We start from the raw sequence: 18,973 nt of genomic DNA, 5'->3' as shown, positions 1-18,973 counted from the left end.
TTTCACTCCTCTTCTTTTGATACCATTTTGTTAGCTGATAACCCTAATTTTGTTTCGACTTCCATCATTGTTAGTGCGCCAGTCAGAAAAACAAAGCATCTCATTGTTCCAAAACAATGAATACTAGTGATGCAGGGTTGTGGAAACCCTTGTTTCGTTTAGAGATACAGCATGGAAACAGGCCCTTCAGCCCACCGAGTCCACACCGACCAGCGATCCCGTTACATTAACACTATCCTACACACACTAATTGACAATTTGCAATTATACCAAGCCAATTAACCCTACAAACCAGTACGTCTTTGGAGAGTGGGAGGAAACCGGAGCACCCGGAATAAACCCATGCAGGTCACGGGGAGAATGTACAAACTCTGTACAGACAGCACCCATAGTCAGGATCTAACCCGGGTCTCTGGCGCTGCAAGTGCTGTAAGGCAGCAACACTTCCGCTGCACCACCGTGCCCGCCCCATGTTGTTTTCATGTGTACATTTGTGATTCATTCAATGGACGTTAGCTATTGGCGCAAAGTTTATTATATATAAATTGAAGGAAGGGAGTACAAAACTGAAATGCAAAGGACAGCCTTTACATCTCACTCTACGATAGCAAAGATGCAACACAACATCTAACATGAAGCATAGAGAGTTTATGTTTAATTATTATTAATCAGGAGCCATCATGACTGACGTAATCAATTCTATCAAAGAATAACCCACAGCCAGCAGTGAAATCTCAATCAACGTTTTCATTCTTCCCTTCATACAATTACACTAAGATTGTTGCATTTTAATATTTTGCTCAGAGAACTTGATGGTCAGTTATATTGCACATTTGAACTTTGTTGCTTCTGACATGATTCTTTACATACATTATTACCATGATGACTTGCATTATGATTGAGGGGAAGAATATTTAATTTAATTATGGCTGGAAAAATTGGCAACAGTTTATTTAACAATTTCAGCCCAGAAAGACCCTAAGCACAGATATAACTCACACAAACTAAATGGAGAGAAGAATGAATTGTCTTGATTATTATAATTGAAAGGGATTACTGTTGTTATCAGTTCCCATTTGTTTCATTTAAAAAAAAATGATGTTATAGGTGGTCATCATCTTTTTGCACCAGCTATTAGCTGTCAGACCCCATTCAGGATGATGATCTTTGAGTTGACTGAACCGTTTTCACCATGATGGCTTTCTTTCCAATTGAACCAGAGGAGAAATTCTGCTGATTGTCTCTATTCATTGAGGATTCCTGTTGTTCACTTGAATAACTTCTGGAAATTGTAACGTCTAAAGGAAATAAAGTAGAAAAGGTTGAGAACATAATCATGCATGTTCAAAGAGAAACTATTCTGGTTTCATTCTATGGTGAAGTTTCTCTTCTACCTTATGTAACTAAATCCTCTCTTTACTTTGAAGACGGACACAAAAAACATAAGTAACTCAGCGGGTCAGGCAGCGTCTCTGGAGAAAATGTATAGGCGACGTTTCGGGTCGAGACCCTTCTCTCGACCCGAAACGTCACCTATTCTTTTTCTCCAGAGACGTTGCCTGACCCGCAGAGTTACTCCAGCTTTTTGTGTCTGTCTTTGGTTTAAACCAGCACCTGCAGTTCCTCCCTACATATTGCTTTTTACTTTCTTGATCTGGTCTCGCACTTGAAACTGAAAAGATGGCCTCCCAGACTCTTGGCCATGTCCTCTGTAGTTAGACATCAGGGATCACTGAGGTTTTCTTCTCTGATTCTTCTTCCCTCTTTTTACACAATGGGAAGAGAGCAGAGCAGCCGCTCAACACCATTGTGGTCCAAGAAATTGGGAACTGCCTCCATTGGCATCTGAGTCTGTGCTGTGAATACCAAGGCATTGGTATATTCTTACAAATCTGGCCTACTTCCAAGCCTTTCTTGAAGACAGTAGTGCATTTATAAAAAGAGCTGCACTGTTGCAAAATGCGCATGTGCATTTATAAAAATAGCTACACTGTTGCAAAATGCGTCCCTCAGCTATTCATCCATAGGGGACGGGGTTAATTGACGCAAACCAGTGTGATTGTTCCACCACATTTGCTATGCTTCCATTGGGCATGATGGAAAAGAGCCTGGGAAGAGGAAATGTGGGTGATTTCTTCCCTCTCCTATGCCTCGGGAATAATGAGTTCATGACCTTGAACAATAACTCTATAGCCTGAGAGGTAAGTACATGGCTATCCTTCCTTGTTTCTGCTTTAATCCGATACTGGGTTGGTCTTGAGATGCTGAGTAAACTAAATTCCATTATGAGACAGTATAACTTACCAGAGATCGTTGGTGTGGACTTTTGGTAAAGATTTGACTTCAGTTGCTGACCAATCCTGCAAACCAGAGTTTATCATATAAATAAATTGAACTTGAAAAATTATGCATTTAGAGTTAAATGTTCTAAATGTTGCATTTAGAGTTTTTGGCAGACAGATGTTTTTTGACCCACCCCCAATGCAGTCTCCGAAACTTCTGCTTACTAAATATCTGCTTTGCAGACTAGTGCTAAATTTTTACTGCCATCCTCAATGCGTCCATTTTGTAGAAGTTCCTTATAACTTCAGGTTTAAATAAATTGCTTGAAATTCATGCTTAGTTCAGTGTAGTTTAGAGATGCAGCGTGGGAACAGTCCCTTTGGCCCCACCGAGCCCACACTGACAAATGATCACCCTATACAGTAGTTCTACCCTACACACGAGGAACAATTTACTGAAGCCCAATTAACCCACAAACCCGCAAGCCTTTAGAACCTGGAGCACCCGGAGAAAACCCACGAGATCACACAGACAACGCACAGACTCCGTATTGTGGATCGAACCCGGGTCTCTGGCGCTGTGAGGTAACAACTCTACCGTTAAGCCACTTATCTGCCAGTTTAATCATTTATCTGACTAAAATACAAAAACATAAGTAATATTCACAAAAGTTGTCAACAACGCTTCTTTAGCTTGCTCTTCAGTTCAGGAAGATCATTCTCTATGCAACTCGCTTTCCCATCCAATCCCCATATCCCTAAATTCCTTAACAATCCAAAAATCTATTGGTCTCTGCAACTGATCTACCAGTCTTTCGAACTAGAGTGCTTCAAAGCAGCTCCATGAAGTGTTCAAATGCACTTTATTAAAAGGCCTTTATTTTGCAGTTTTATTTTGATGATGAGATTATCAATATTCACATGTTGCCCAAGGAAAATGACAACCACCTCTGGAGTACATGTGCACATTTAAATGTACAAGTTTGGAAATTGCTGCCGAGGATTCGCAGATTTTTTTTAACAGGGCACACTTTCCCAAATGTGATCTGCAGAAATCAGTCCAATGATATGCACTACAGATTACAATGATTTTTGGTGCTACAAAACCTTATTGATTTGATTGAAAGAAACGGTATGGAAACAGGCCCTTTGCCCACCGAGACCACGGCAACTATCAATTGCCCGTTTACACTAGTGCTATGTTATCCCACTTACTTTGTTCTTTATGCCGTGTTCTTTGTCATCCGACTTATTGCCTTGTTCTATAAATGGCCCATTCTTAGTCATGACATTTTTTTTTATTATTTCTTCTCTAATTCTGAAAGCATTACGGGTACATTGTTTTGTACTGCATATATGATCCATATATTTATTTTCGGTTTATCAAGTGAAATTGTTATACGGTACGCTGACAGTGTTTGTTTAGGGTCAGAGGTCAAATACGGCTGGCCACGTGTGTGACACCACACGGAAGCATTTGACAAACTCTGTGAATTTTAAAAAAGCTAGAACGTTCCTATCTTTAGCAGACATGCACCGTGGTTCTGTGGGTAGGAAAATAGCAATGAATAAGATTAAGCAATGAATAAGAATTTTTTTAACGTGTTACATTGTTCATGACATCTGGTCACGTGTGTGACGTGTTGGTCAAATTCGTTTTTAATGGCTTGAGTGAGGCCTTAACTGTTTAACAACTTTGCTGACATTAATGGGGTGGGAGATTGCAACCTTCGCGTGGTCCACCCTGTTTCGACGAATGCAATCAACCAACAGAAGATCAAACAGAACAAGTTGTCTTACAACTTTAGGCTGTGCATGCCAAGATGAAGAAGCTGACATTATTTGTGTCGTCGTTCCCTCTGTTATTTCATAATTTTGCCCTTTTAAAATAATTAAGAAAGATTTCTATCTTATTAGTTTGTTAGTTTATCTTTTACTGTAATCTTATGTAGCTGTTTCCAACCTTCATTTTAAGTTCTGTAAAGTATGTACAAAGCAAGTTCAAAATCTGTGTTCTTTTTACTCTCCGATTTGTTGTCGACAAGAATTCTTCAATGTCATCATCTGTCTCCAACTGCATTGGCATCACTGCATTTCAGGGGTCTCACTACACTGATGGCCCCATAGCAGAAGCTTCCACAGTGCGGGGCTGGAAACTGGAAGTATCCTGAGCTGATTCTGCTACCACCATCATCTACTGCGACAAGTGATGGCTCCCACTGATTGTCGCCGGAAGCTTGCGTCCTTTTCAGGACGGACGATGACAGCGAGGTCAACATTGTAATAAGATGCACACGAAATGAAGAAGTCTACACTGATGCTTGTCCACAACTGACTTTAGGAAGGAGGATAGACACTAAATGCTGACGTAACTCAGTGGGACAGGCAGCATCTCTGGAGAAAAGGAATGGGTGACGTATCGAGTCGAGAAGGATCTTGACCCGAAAGATCACCCATTCCTTTTCTCCAGAGATGCTGCCAGTCCCGCAGAGTTACTCCAGCATTTTGTATTTATCTTTGGTGTAAACCCACATCTGCAGTTCCTTCCCACACATTAGGAAGGGGGAATTTCCTCACCAATACCAAAGAGAGTGTGACGACTTTTTGACTGTTTCCTTTATGAATCAATGTTCACTATGTAAAGCCTGGGCATCTTGTCTATGTGTACTGGAAAAAATTAAATCATAAACATTTCTAAACTTGCTGGGTTGTTCATATAGTTTCCTGACAGGGAAACCATTTCAACAAACTTCATCATAATCTTTTGCGCAAACAGCACCCTCCCACTGAACCTATGTGGCCGGTCCCATTGAGTTACTCCAGTACCTGATCTCCTCTCCCTCCAGCATTTTCCTGTAGGTTGCAATCTCACAATCCAGAGCAATTTTGACATTCATCAGTTCTTGGTATTCCCGTATTTTCTTGGCTGCTTCCTGCTTTGCCTTGAATATTTCTTCATCTTTTGCTGCAATCTTAGCCCTGGTGGTTCTCAAATTTAGCTCTCCCCGTCCTTCAGCTTCAACTATGGCTGCTTCCAACAAATTGCGCTAAATAGATTTTTATTTGAAAATGGAAAGATAAGCAAAAAATTCCTGGTTATATATTGATTAACTTGTTGGCAAAAGAAGGCACAAAAGTGAATCACACAGCATTTGAATAAACCTTTTTGACTTAAAACAAATCCCTGCACTCCCTGACTGGCTCAAAGGGTCACAGACCAAATGGCATATATTACTGTTCTAAACAGGATGCAAAGGCTCAAGGTTTGATCATTGATCATTGTTGAATTACTTCATCCAAACTGGGTCAGTGGTCCATGTACGGGCCAGTTCTCTTTTACAATGGTATATGGACACACTGATCTGTTTTGTAGTTAATGCCTACTATATTCTGTGGTGCTGAACCAAAGCAAGAATTTCATTGTCCTATCAGGGACACATGACAATAAACTCTCTTGAATCTTGAATAGTGGAGATTCCCTCAAATTTCTTCAAATTTGTTACCCTGTGCAGTGGCGGACTGGCCAGGGTGTCAGCTTGCCCGATGGCGAGTGGGCCCTTGATGAAGTGGACCCCCTATATCAAGTGGGCTCCTGATGAAGTGGGCCCCATTTGTCTCCTGGCAGCCAATATTTTTAGTCCCAGTCCGCCACTGTCCCTGTGGTGCATGAGATGTTAAGGATAATTTTGAGTGAGGGGTTTTGCGGAGGTGTGTAGGCAGGAACTGTAGATGCTGGTTCAAACCAAAGATATACTCAAAAAGCTGGAGTAACTCAGCGGGACAGGCAGCATCTCCGGAGAGAAGGAATGGGCGACGTTTGGTGAAGAAGGGTCTCGACCCGCAACGTCACCCGAGAGGCAATTTAAGACTGAGGCAAGAAAAAACGTTTTCACCCAGAGAGTTGTGAATTTGTGGAATTCCCTGCCACAGAGGTCAGTGGAGGCCAAATCACTGGATGGATTTAAGAGAGAGTTAGATAGAGCTCTAGGGGCGAGTGGAATCAAGGGATATGGGGAGAAGGCAGGCACGGGTTATTGATTGGGGATGATCAGCCATGATCACAATGAATGGCGGTGCTGGCTCGAAGGGCCGAATGGCCTCCTCCTGCACCTATTGTCTATTGTTTCTATGTGTCCGGTCCCACTGAATTACGGGGAGGTGTCAGGGATTATGGGGAGAGGCAGGAGAATGGGGTTGAAAGGGAAAGATAGATTAGCCATGATTGAATAGCGGAGTCGACTTGATGGGCCAAATGGCCTAATTCTGCTCCTTTAACTTATGAACTTATGAGTGAAGGTTTCTTTTAATGAGTATTTCTTTAGAACTGAAAAGAATGCTGAAAAATCTTAACAAATGCCACACATCCTTAGAAAGACACAGTACCCAGCAGCCAAGAACTATTCTTGACCACTGGTGAGGGTCGAATGAGACATATCTCTCCTGGGGTTCAGTTAATATGACATATGACCATCTCTTTGTGCACAAAGGGTTTCAGTTAGCTGGGCATTGGGCTTTTGGACAACCAATATGAAGCAAGACTTTCATCACACTGTACTGGTGCTTGTGACAAAAAAACCCCCAACTTGATTTGACTTGATCTCACCATGTAGGCTGTCACGGAAGTTAAAGGATAATCTTCCAAAACTCATTATTCCAGCTGTGGCTCAGTGGGACATTGAATCAGTTGAGTGAGATTTGTCCCAACTAACCTTTTCTGGTTCTTAGGACTAATATTAATGTGGCACAGTGGAGCAGATACTCAAGATAGCCACAAAAAGCTGGAGTGACTCAGCGGGGGGGGTGGGGGGGGGGGGGGGGGTGGGGGGACGGACGACGGACGAGAGAGACAGACGGTGATGTAGAGAGATATAGAAATAATGAAACAATTGAATGAAAGATATGCAAAAAAGTAACGATGATTACGGAAACAGGCCATTGTTAGCTGTTGGCTGGGTGAAAACGAGTTACAGCTTGTTGAGTCTCATTGTCTGTAAGGCAGCAACTCCACCGCTGTGCCACCATGCCGCCTGCTGGAGTCACTCCAGCATTTTGTGTCTATCTTTGGTGTAAACTAGAATCTGCAATTCCTTCCTTCACAAGAGGAAGTCACAGCTTGGTGACAAAGCCATGGGGTGCTTGCTCTCGGATGAGGTACTATGATGAGGGCCATGCCTTCTGGAATGCAAGAAAAACAATTGAGGGGAAAAAGGGAAAGAAAATGGTTGGTGGTAGTTCATGTTCAGGTCATTACCTGGTTCTTCAGCGAATCTGCCTCAGAGTTCATTTTCGTGATTCTCCTGCTTGTTTCTGTGATGTCATTCTTGAGGAAGCGCAGCTCGTCATCATACTTAACAGCAGACTGTGAGAGTTGATTGAACTGAACGGGTGCAATATCAGAGAAGGGAAGAATGTGAAACAGCAGAGAAGCACAATGGACTATCTGACCTGTCACAACTAACGAAGCTCTATTTGATAGCAACTTCCAAACTAGCGAGGTGGAGACTGTGAAGGAAGGAGGACAGTAGGAGCACCACTCCCTCCCACACACACCACCCTGACTTGGAAATATATCTTCGCTCCCTTGATGGTCACTGTATCAAAATCTTTGAAGCCCTTGTTGCAACGGTACTCCCAAAATACTTTCCCCACAAGGACTGCAGCAATTTAAAGAGTAGGCTCTACAAGACTTTCTTGGGCGGTAATTAGAAATGAATGCCAGGCTTATCAATGATGCCCACATCTTGAGAAAAGAAAAATGGGGGAGAAAAAGGCTGAATGCTATTTACTCTCCCACAATCGCAGTCACTCGATTACTGATTGCTTTCTTAAAGGAGAGTGCAAAAAGGGGTTGAACACTGCCCTGTCCATCACGGGTACTGACCTCCCCACCATCGAAGGGATCTATAGGAGTCGCTACCTCAAGACGGTGGCCAGCATCATCAGAGACCCACACCACCCTGGTCACGCTCTCATTTCACTCCTGCCATTGGGAAGAAGGTACAGGAGTCTGAAAACTGTAGAGTGCAGGTTCAGGAGCAGCTTCTTCCCTACAGCCATCAGGCTATTATTTTTGTCTTTGCGCCATATTTATGTTTTTTTAAATATTTAACTTTTGGTTACTTACTCCACCAAACGTGGACCCGTTGAGTCCCCCTCCCTCAATGCAATAGATCCCTGCCCGACAATCCTCCCCCAACTGGGCAGTCGTGGCTGACGGGTCCCTGTTGTGACGCCAGAGATCCCCTTTGTGACGCGAGTCAAAATGGCGGCAGGCCCGGCAACCCCCAACTGCGCAAGCGCGGCTATCGGGGCCGGCAAGTGGGAACGCAGCGGGCCCGGGGGGGTTGAAAGTTAATTCAAGTTGATGAGAGGAAATACTTTGTAAATTCGAACGAAGCCTGCTCCTGCACAACCCAGGTGAATGGTGAGTAAGGTGGGCCTCAATTTGTTGCGCGATCGTGTACTGTTTTAGCTGTATTCCGGGCATTTACAGAACAAACAAACATACAAGATGAGAGTTTTAGTTATATATAGATTATGGTGTCTACTGAACACTATGTTTCTATATCTGGAGCACTTCTGCAAGTAAGAATTTCATTGTTCTGTTTTGGGACATACAGGATGTCAATAAAACACTCTTCACTCTTTAAATGACCAGAGATGCGTTTTTGTACCTTGGATTTGTACATAGCCTGAGCCTCGTCACGGCCCTTCAATGCCAACAATTCGTACTGAGTCTTCACTTGAGTGACAATTTCCTGAAAGTCCACATCTTGGCTATTATCAAGTTCAACAGTGACAGCAATATCCTTGATTTGAGAATGCAGTTCATGGATTTCCTTGGGTAGCATTGAAAGAAAAATATATTCATTAGGACATTGAATACAAGAACTGAAATCGGCGCGGCAGACATTCACCTGCACCTCCCCCAACCTCGTCTATTGCATTCGGTGCCCTCAATGTAGAGCAGGCCACATGAGTGAGATCAAACGCAGGCTAGGCCATTCGCTTTGCCAAGCACCTGCGCTCTGCCGCGAAGGCCACCGGGATCGCATGGTTGTCAACCATTTTAATTTCCACATTGACTTGTCTGTCGTCAGGCTCCACCAACATTAGGGTGAGGCCAAACGCAAACTAGAGGAATAATGCCTCGTATTCCACCTGGTTAGTCTCTAACCTCATGGCACAAACATGAATTGTCCTATTTCAGGTGACCCACACCTTATTTGTACCTTTTTTACTCCTTGTTCTCTCACACATACCCTTCCCGTTATACCCCCCAGCCTTCTATCACCCTGTTTCTTTCCCCTCCTCCAACTTATCCTATCTGCACATCACTTACACCCCCCCACTGAATCCCCTGTCCTTTTGCCCATTGCTCTGCTCATACTGTAGGTTGCCAAGGCCTAATGGCTTCCTGTGTGCAATAGGTAGTCACACAACAGTAGTCTTCCTGGGAATCTGTACACTAAAATAGCTTCAAAAACATTTCTGCTTGCTTGTTTTCAACCAAATTGATAATGTCATTAAGCCTCGGGGAGAAATATATATTTGCTTGTTGCACTCTGTATTATCTATCTGGCAAATGAATAGACCTTTGCATCCTGTGAATTCCAGGCATAAAACTGTGATTGCCAATTCTATATACAATTCAGAGAGTGATTGATCTTGGGGAAGATATCTTAGCCTTGGCGTATAAAGGAGGCATTGACAGAGGTACTCAAAGTTTAACCATGGTAACTTTAGTCTGAAGAAGGGTTTCAACCCGAAACGTTGTCTATTTCCTTCGCTCCATAGATGCTGCCTCACCCGCTGAGTTTCTCCAGCATTTTTGTCTACCTTTAGGGTGAAGTTTCATTATTTTATGGAGAAGCCTCTGAGGAGGAAAATGGACAGACAGCATTGCGGGCGGGGACCGTTCTTCAAACTGATGAAGGGCCCCCAATCTGAAACATCCAGCCCACTCCCTCCACAGAAGCTGCCTGACCCGCTGAGTTCCTCCAGTGTTCTGCTGAAGTTTCCTGCAGCTACAGCCTCTTGCGTCTCATATTTTATGATATCAGAAATCATATTGTGTCCCCTGGGTACTATAGTTGGTAAGAAAAGTTGGATGATATGTCTTTGGAGAAAACATTATTAGTGATTTAATGAGGATGGGCAATCCCATCTCCTGTATATGTTTGAATCACCTTTATAATATATTGCCAGCAAAACATTTGACCATAATTTTACCTCATCATGAAAAAAGCTTATACTTAAATTCTGGAAAAACGCTCCTATACCAACATTAAATATGTGGATTTCAAATATGTTTGAAACATTACACCTGGAAGATATGAGACTCCTTCTTGCAGGCAAATCAGACCACTTCCAAAAGACGTGGTCTGCATTTATCGACTTACTACAAGGATAAGGTGCAACAGTACTTTAAAAAGAAATGGTGTCAGGATCTGGTAAGGGGGAATGATGAAAAATACGAAGTTGGTATATCCCTTTTTGCGCAGTCTTCATAATAGAGCTTTTTTTTTTTTTCTTTTGTTTCTTTTCTATGGCCTATTTCTTAACTTTTTTCCCCTAACTCTTTGCTTAATGGGTCTTTCTTTTTGATCACTCTTTCACACTAACACGACTTTCTCTCACTTTCTTTCTTTATTTCTCTCTCTTTTTAAAGCTTAAAAAATGAAGTGGTACAATACATGTAATAAGATATATTTGGCTTGTACGATTGTAATGTACTGTGCTTCTAATAAATAAAATTATTAAAAAAAAAAAAAAACAATAATAATTTTACCTCATCATAGACCTGTTTCAAGAAGTCAAGTTCACTGATGAGTCCATCGAGTTTATCCACAAGTTGATGTTTTGTCAGATACGATTCATCAACCGTCTGAACAAGAAAAATCAGTTTTAAATTCTTCAGCACAATAGCGGAAAGATTATTTTTTAATATATATAAAAATATTCAATGAAGAATATACCTTCTTCAGAGTAACAAAATCATTTTCCATTCCAGCACGATTATTCATCTCATCTTCATACCTTTTACAGAAGAGAAAGCATTTTTTATTACTCTAAAAATATGACCAACAAATCCAATACACATATACTTGAGGAACAGTTTTTTAATGGCGCCTGAATTGTTATAGGAATTTGAACGACCAGGACTGAGTACTGAGGGAAGAAAATATAGGTACATGATATGAATTTTAATAACAACAAATCTAAATCAATGCTATTTTCAGTGACAAAATGCGTAATATCTCAAATAGCACGAATCCATTGCATATTTCTTTATTAAAATGTGTAGGCAAACTAGTGGAAGAGCTAACAGAAAGTTATGGAAATGCCAAAAGAATTGTAAGACATGTATACTAGTTGCATATAATAGTTGCACACAGTAGGACTGCCGTGGAGGAGGAGTGGGGGGAAACAAAGGTGGATCTGGAGTGAGGGGTAGGGGGGAGAACAAAGGAGGACCTGGCGTGGGGGTACTTTGTAACGTTGTCAGCGTCCTTTATGTGGTGACTATTTACATACCTTGGGGATGCAAGCAAAGAATTTCACTGTGACTTGTCACATCTGACAATACAGTATTCATTCATTCAGTCATTCATTCATGGCTTCCGGGGAGGGGGATTTCAAGTGCACTCTTGGAATTTTATCCGTGGGATTAAAGGAGGTGCCAGACCGCCAGTTGCCGGAAAAATCGATGGTGGATCACTATTTCTTTTACGAATCGGACGATTGGCAATGTGAACAAATTGGGAGGAACATAGAGGTTTATCTTTAAACCAATAAAACATATTTCATGGAATATTACACACCATTGTACCTACCTGTATATGTGTTAACATAGAGGGACTCTATGATATTATGTTTTTATTTACAGCTATTACACACATTTGGATGAAGTCTACTGCAGTCATCAGTAATGAAGGCATTTGGGATTCCAGTATACTGTGGATCACCTCTGAGGACAGAATATTGATAATAATTTCTGAAACTTGCATCACAAAAGCTTGCATTGTGCAGTATGTTTCAGCGTGCTCATTATTGTCGATACCTTTGAGAGGCGAAAGAGATCTTTGTTTAAACATAAAAACCATATGTAAAACTGGACAGTAAATAGAACCCGGATGTATTTAGTCTGCCAGTCTTAAGGGAGGAGAAAAATTCACAACAGATACTTTCTTTTGTTTTGGGAAGAACAATGGGAGCAGGGAGTGTATCTGTTGAAAGTTTTTGTGTTTGAGTCACAACTATTCTTGCCGCATCTCATCTTCACATTCGGAACAGATGGAATTGCCCGGGTAGGTATGGCAATGTTACTTTCATATTTTCCTTTGAACAAAGTGTCCTTTCTTTCCAAAAAACACTTCCACAGACAAAACCTTGTTTCAAAGAAGTGGGGTGAGCCATATTTCAAAATGATCTTGTGTGGGTGTAACTGTCACTCCCAGATCTTTTTACAGCAATTCTCAGTTCTAATAATATCACTATTTCCTGCCATGAACAGGGACCAGTTTAACTGGTATGCCAAGTTAATGGATGGATGATTCGTCATTTGCTAACACGACAAACATAGGTTTTCTAAATGTGATTTTTCCATCAGGTTACATTTACACCATGGCAGGTTTGAAAGGCAGAAAGTTTACCCAGTGATAACCCCACACCCATTGACGGGGCATGCTTGAGTGCACATTGCACGGTTTGCTAAGTGACAAAACCCCTTCCCCTCGATGCAAACATCAAGTTACATCTGTTGTTTGAAAAAGACCATGCTCTCATGTGCTGATCAGAGAATGACTTGGGGTTCAAATGTTGAGCAAAAAAGCAAAATGCTGTAGAAATTCACCAGGAGTCAGGCAGCATCTGTGAAGGGAAATGGACAGACAACGATTCAGGTCAGGGCCCTTCTTCAGACCGTCTGTCCACTTCCCCCTACAGGCTAAAGATGCTGCCTGACCCGCCAAGTTCCTCCGGCACTTTGTCTCTTTCGCTCCAGATTCCAGCATTTGCAGCCTCTTGTGCCTCTGGTTCCAAACCTTGGTCTTTAGAGGGAGTTAGATGTGGCCCTTGTGGCTAAAAGGATCAGGGGGCATGGAGAGAAGGCAGGTACAGGATACTGAGTTGGATGATCAGCCATGATCATATTGAATGGCGGTGCTGGCTCAAAGGGCCGAATGGCCTACTCCTGCACCTATTGTCTATGTTTCTATGTTTATAAGATGGTACAGTTGACAACTGGACCATTGGATTGGAGGAGAAGATCACACTAAGCCAAAGTCTTCTTTGAGTGCATCTATGCAGAGAGTTGCTGGATCAAGGGACAGCTTTGGTACAAGAATAATTGAGAAGAGGTATTTCTGTCTAATAAAAAGTAGAAAAATAGTGAAAGCAGAAGGCTGTGAAGAGAGAAATTGAGATTGCTTAAGCAAAGAGCCAATTAGTTAAGTTGAGTTGAGTTTATTGTCACGTGTACAGTGAAAAGCTTTTGTTGCGTGCTAACCAGTCAGCGGGAAAGACAATACATGATTACAATCGAGCCATTGACAATACAATAGACAATAGGTGCAGGAGGAGGCCATTCGGCCCTTCGAGCCAGCACCGCCATTCAATATGATCATGGCAGCTTATACAGCTTACAACTACAGGATTCTCTTTTTCGATGGTTCTATGGGTTGCACTTGTCACTTAGAGCAGACATTTGAAAGGGACATTTTAAAAGCAACACTGTGTTTGGTACATACTGTATCTTGAGGCCGGTCACTCCCCTGTGCATCTGTTCCAGCTCGCCATCCAACCGCGATTTATCCTGATGAAAGCCATCGAGTTGTCGGCTGAGGGCATTGATATATGCCTTGTACATATCCTCGTTGCTGGAACTGTAACCTCCCTGCTGCTGCAACAGAGTCCATTTTGTCTCCAAGACTTTGTTTTGTTGCTCAAGGTTACGAACCTGGAAGGGTTGGAAAGACAGCGGAGATGTGTGGTCAGGTGGGGTGGGGGTTCCCCGTTAGTTAGAGGAGGGGGTTGTCAAAAAACATCAAAACAATCAGACAATAAAGCACTGGTAATATTGGAAGAAAAAAATCCACATCTCCAATAGACAATAGACAATAGGTGCAGGAGTAGGCCATTCGGCCCTTCGAGCCAGCACCGCCATTCAATGTGATCATGGCTGATCATCCCCAATCAGTAGCCCGTTCCTGCCTTCTCCCCATATCTCCTGACGCCGCTATTTTTAAGAGCCCTATCTAGCTCTCTCTTGAAAGCATCCAGAGAACCGGCCTCTGAGGCAGAGAATTCCACAGACTCACCACTCTCAATGAATTTAAGCCAGGCATAAACTTTCCCCCGAGAGTAGACATTGCTTAAAAATTACAGGATGAACTGGTTCAGCGCATTTTACAGGCAAGCGTTTAGAAAAAATATTTTAAAATATTTTATTACCTTGGTGATGAAGCCGGCAAAACGGTTATTCAGTGACTTAATCTGGTCTCGTTCCTCTCGCCGAATCTCATGGATGATGGGGTCGACATCCTGAGTTATCACGCTAGTAGTGAATGTGGGCTTTGAAGTTGTGGTACTTGGACTACTGACACGACCAGAATCAGAGGATGTACGGGTATAGGTCGTCCGTTGGGTGCTAGAGACCTCGCTCTTGTTTGCAGCCTGCATTTTGTCGTTCACTGGAGGTGGTGGAGCAAGTCAGCTGAAAACCGACAAGATTTGCCAGATCTGGTTAAGGTTGACAAGTGTGTATGTCACTTATATAGACAGAAAACCTGTTTCAAGTTGCATTGCACGTTTGTCAAGAAGATCTTTTTGGGAGTGTGGAATGTAGTTATGCCACAAGCATACTACAGGCAAGGCAAAATTCTTGGTGGTCACATACCAATATTAAACTTACAATTACTCACCACTTATTGTTTAGTTGGAAACTATTTTCTAATTGTAATACCTCCACTAATTTCATTTGACACCCACGCACCAATTATTTAGTACTTTTTATGTCAGTCGCTCAGTGGGGAAGAGCATCATTCAAGTAATGGTAGACAAAAATGCTGGAGAAACTCAGCGGGTGAGGCAGCATCTATGGAGCGAAGGAATAGGTGACGTTTCGGGTCGAGACCCTCCCAGCATCTGCAGTTCCTTCTTAAACATTAAGTAATGGTTGTCATTGCAACTCAAGTCACATCAACATACAAGATGCGCAGTGAAATGATGTGCGGTGAAAATGCCTGCGGATTGTGCAAAAAACGACAGAACAGAATCGAACAGAATTAGTATTTACATGCTCGAAAAGAATTGTTTTACAAAAGACACAACACAACAGGAAATTAGTCCCTGGTGAGAGTTTACAGTCCTGATGGCCTGTGGGAAGAAACTCCGTCTCATCCTCTCTGTTTTCGCAGCGTGACAGCGGAGGCGTTTGCCTGACCGTAGCAGCTGGAACAGTCCGTTGCTGGGGTGGTAGGGGTCCCCCATAATGTTGCTGGCTCTTCCAGTCATTACAACTGTTAAGACTTTAGAGATACAGCGCGGAAACAGGCCCTTTGACCCACCAAGTCTGCGCCAACCAGCGATCCCCCTGTCCTACACACTTGAGGTAATTTCACCAGAGCCAATTACCGACTAACCTGCACGTCTTTGCAGTGTGGGAGGAAACCGGGGCTCCCGGAGAAAACCCACGCAGGTCGCGGGGAGAACGTGCAAACTCCGTACAGACAGCACCCGTAAGTCAGGATCGAACCCCGGGTTTCTGGCGCTGTGAGGCAGCAACTCTACCGCTGCGCCACCGTGCCACACATGGGGAGAAAATGGCCGAAACATTCCCAATTTAGCAGCGCTAAAGAGACACCTGGAAATCCTCAGAGGTCGAGAATTTCAGGTATCTGAATTTACGAGGATGTAGCCAAGACTCGAGGGCCGCAGCTATAGGGAGAAGTTGAGCAGGCTAGGACTTTATTCCTTGGAGAGCAGGAGGATGAGGGGTGATCTTTTAAAGGTGTATTAAATCATGAGAAGAATAGATAGGGTTAATGCACTGTCTTTTACCCAGAGTTGGGGAATCATGAACCAGAGGACATACAGTTAAGTTTAAGGTGAGGGGAGAAAGATTTAATAGGAACCTGAAGGTCAAGTGTTTTACACACAGGGTGGTGGTGGGTGAATGGAACGAGCTGCCGGAGGAGGTAGTTGCGGCTGGTACGATAACAACATTCAAAAAACATTTGGACGGGTACATGGATAGGATGGGAATATTGGCAAAATGCAGGCAGGTGGGACTAGTGTAGATGGGGCATGTTGGTCGATGTGAGCAAGTTAGGCTGAAGGGCCTGTTTCAACACCGTATGACACTATGACTATCTGGAGCAGCCATTGATATGTCCTGCGTGACCCATGCTACTCTGGGAGTGGGGCTACAATAGACAATAGGTGCAGGAGTAGGCCATTCGGCCCTTCGAGCCAGCACCGCCATTCAATGTTATCATGGCTGATCATCCTCAATCAGTACCCCGTTCCTGCCTTCTCCCCATATCCCCTGACTACGCTGTCTTTAAGAGCCTTATCTAGCTCTCTCTTGAAAGTATCCAGAGAACCAGCCTCCACCACCCTCTGAGGCAGAGAATTCCACAGACTCACAACTCTCTGTGAGAAAAAGTGTTTCCTCGTCTCCGTTCTAAATGGCTTACCCCTTATACTTAAACTGTGGCGCCTGGTTCTGGACTCCCTCAACATCGGGAACATGTTTCCTGCCTCTAACGTGTCCAAACCCTTAACAATCTTATATGTTTCAATAAGATATCCTCTCATCCTTCTAAACTCCAGAGTGTACAAGCCCAGCCGCTCTATTCTCTCAGCATATGACAGTCCCGCCATCCCGGGAATTAACCTTGTAAACCTACGCTGCACTCCCTTAATAGCAAGAATGTCCTTCCTCAAATTAGGGGACCAAAACTGCACACAATACTCCAGGTGTAGTCTCACTAGGGCCCTGTACAACTGCAGAAGGACCTCTTTGCTCCTATACTTGACTTCTCTTGTTGTAAAGGCCAACATGCCATTCGCTTTCTTCACTGCCTGCTGTACCTACATGCTTACTTTCATAGACTGATGAACAAGGACCCCCAGATGCCGTTGTACTTCCCCTTTTCCCAACTTGACACCATTTAGATAGTAATCTGCCTTCCTGTTTTTGAGTTTGAGTTTGCTTTCTTCATGACCGATCGACTTGCAGTTTAACGTTTTGGGAATCCTGCACCAGCGCTCCCAAGTCCCTTTGCTCCTCTGATTTCTGGATTTTCTCCCTATTTAGAAGATAGTCTACACCTTTATTCCTGCTACCAAAATGCATAGCTCCATAGTTTGCAACACTATATTCCATCTGCCATTTCTCTGCCCACTCTCCCAACTTATCCAAGTCCTTCTGTAGAGTCTCTGCTTTCTCTACACTACCCGCCCCTCCACCTAGTTTCGTATAATCTGCGAACTTGGCCACAAAGCCTTCAATCCCCTCGTCCAAATCATTAATATACAACGTGAAGAGTAGCGGCCCCAGCACCGAGCCCTGCGGAACTCCGCTAGGCACTGGCAGCCAACCAGAAAAAAAACCCCTTTATTGCCACTCTTTGTCTTCTGCCATCCAGCCAACCTGCTATCCATGCTAGTTAGTATCTGCCCTTTGATACCGTGGGCTCTCATCTTCCTTAGCAGCATCCCACGAGGCACCTTATCAAAGGCTTTCTGAAAATCTACATCGACTGAATCTCCTTTGTCTGTCCTGCTATCTACTTCTTCAAAGAATTCTGGCAAATTTGTCAGGCAAGACCTCCCCTTCACAAAGCCATGCTGACTTTGGCCTATTTTATCGTGAACTTCAAGTACTCCGTAACCTCATCCTTTATAATGGACTCTAGTGAATCTTACCAACCACTAAAGTCAGACTAACCGGCCTATAGTTCCCACTATTCTGCTTTGCCATCATCCGAGGACGTACATCCATTGAGGATGAATGGGTATACTGTGGATAGGGTGAGCTGCTTTAAATACTTGGGAGTCCACATTTCTGAGGATATGACATGGACATCACACACTGCAGCACTCGTGAGTAAGGCAAGACAGTGCCTTTGCCACTTCAGGCAATTGAGGAAATTCAGAGTGTCTCTGAGGATCCTCCAGTGCTTCTACTCAGCGGCTGTGGAAAGCATCTTGTCCGGAAATATTACCATCTGGTTTGGGAATTGCTCTGCCCAGGACAAGAAGGCTCTGCAGAGAGTAGTGCGTTCGGCCGAACGCACTATGGGAACTTCACTCGCCCCTCTGCAGGAACTATACATGAGGAGGTGCAACTCCAGAGCCAACAAGATCATGAGAGACCCCTTCCACCCCTGCAACGGACTGTTCCAGCTGCTACGGTCATGCAAACGCCTCCGTTGCCATGCGGTGAGAACGGAGAGGTTGAGAAGGAGTTTCTTCCCAGAGGCCATTAGGACTGTAAACTCCTATCTCACCAGGGACTAACTCTACTGAACCATTCTACTGCTTTTAAAAAAAAATTGCTGTTTTTTTTCCCTTTTTCCTTCCGCCCACAATATTTAATATGTAAAAGAATATGTGATTCTGTTCCATTCTGTATGTAGTTTGTTTGGTTATTTGTTTGTTTGTCTTTTTGCACAAAGTCCGCG

General features: G+C 43.3%; 1 protein-coding gene across 1 annotated transcript; it reads right to left on the bottom strand.

The window, feature by feature from the left end:
- Positions 1-517: 517 nt before the first annotated feature.
- LOC116968853 (keratin, type II cytoskeletal 8-like) lies at positions 518-15,049 on the bottom strand. Its single transcript, XM_033015824.1, has 9 exons — positions 14,736-15,049; positions 14,033-14,241; positions 11,261-11,321; positions 11,074-11,169; positions 8,957-9,121; positions 7,534-7,659; positions 5,109-5,329; positions 2,305-2,360; positions 518-1,298 (listed from the first exon to the last, which is right to left on the bottom strand). Exons 1-9 carry the CDS (start codon positions 14,961-14,963, stop codon positions 1,153-1,155), a joined length of 1,308 nt encoding a protein of 435 aa, XP_032871715.1. The 5' UTR covers positions 14,964-15,049; the 3' UTR covers positions 518-1,152.
- Between the last annotated feature and the right edge of the window lie 3,924 nt (positions 15,050-18,973).

Source organism: Amblyraja radiata, chromosome 46 (genome assembly GCF_010909765.2).
Source record: "Amblyraja radiata isolate CabotCenter1 chromosome 46, sAmbRad1.1.pri, whole genome shotgun sequence".
Taxonomy (NCBI): Eukaryota; Metazoa; Chordata; class Chondrichthyes; order Rajiformes; family Rajidae; genus Amblyraja; species Amblyraja radiata.
The sequence above is the reverse complement of the archived record's forward strand: the minus strand, read 5'-3'. Positions and strand labels throughout refer to the sequence as shown.

What these genes read in the sequence shown, in the direction of transcription:
- LOC116968853 (XM_033015824.1), bottom strand. Translation starts at nt 14,963, where the DNA reads ATGCAGGCTGCAAACAAGAGCGAGGTCTCTAGCACCCAACGGACGACC. An exon ending in AGGCTATGTACAAATCCAAG is followed by an intron (nt 7,660 to 8,956) that starts GTACAAAAACGC and finishes GCACCCGTTCAG; the next exon opens with TTCAATCAACTCTCACAGTC. An exon ending in CAGATTCGCTGAAGAACCAG is followed by an intron (nt 5,330 to 7,533) that starts GTAATGACCTGA and finishes AAATCTATTTAG; the next exon opens with CGCAATTTGTTGGAAGCAGC.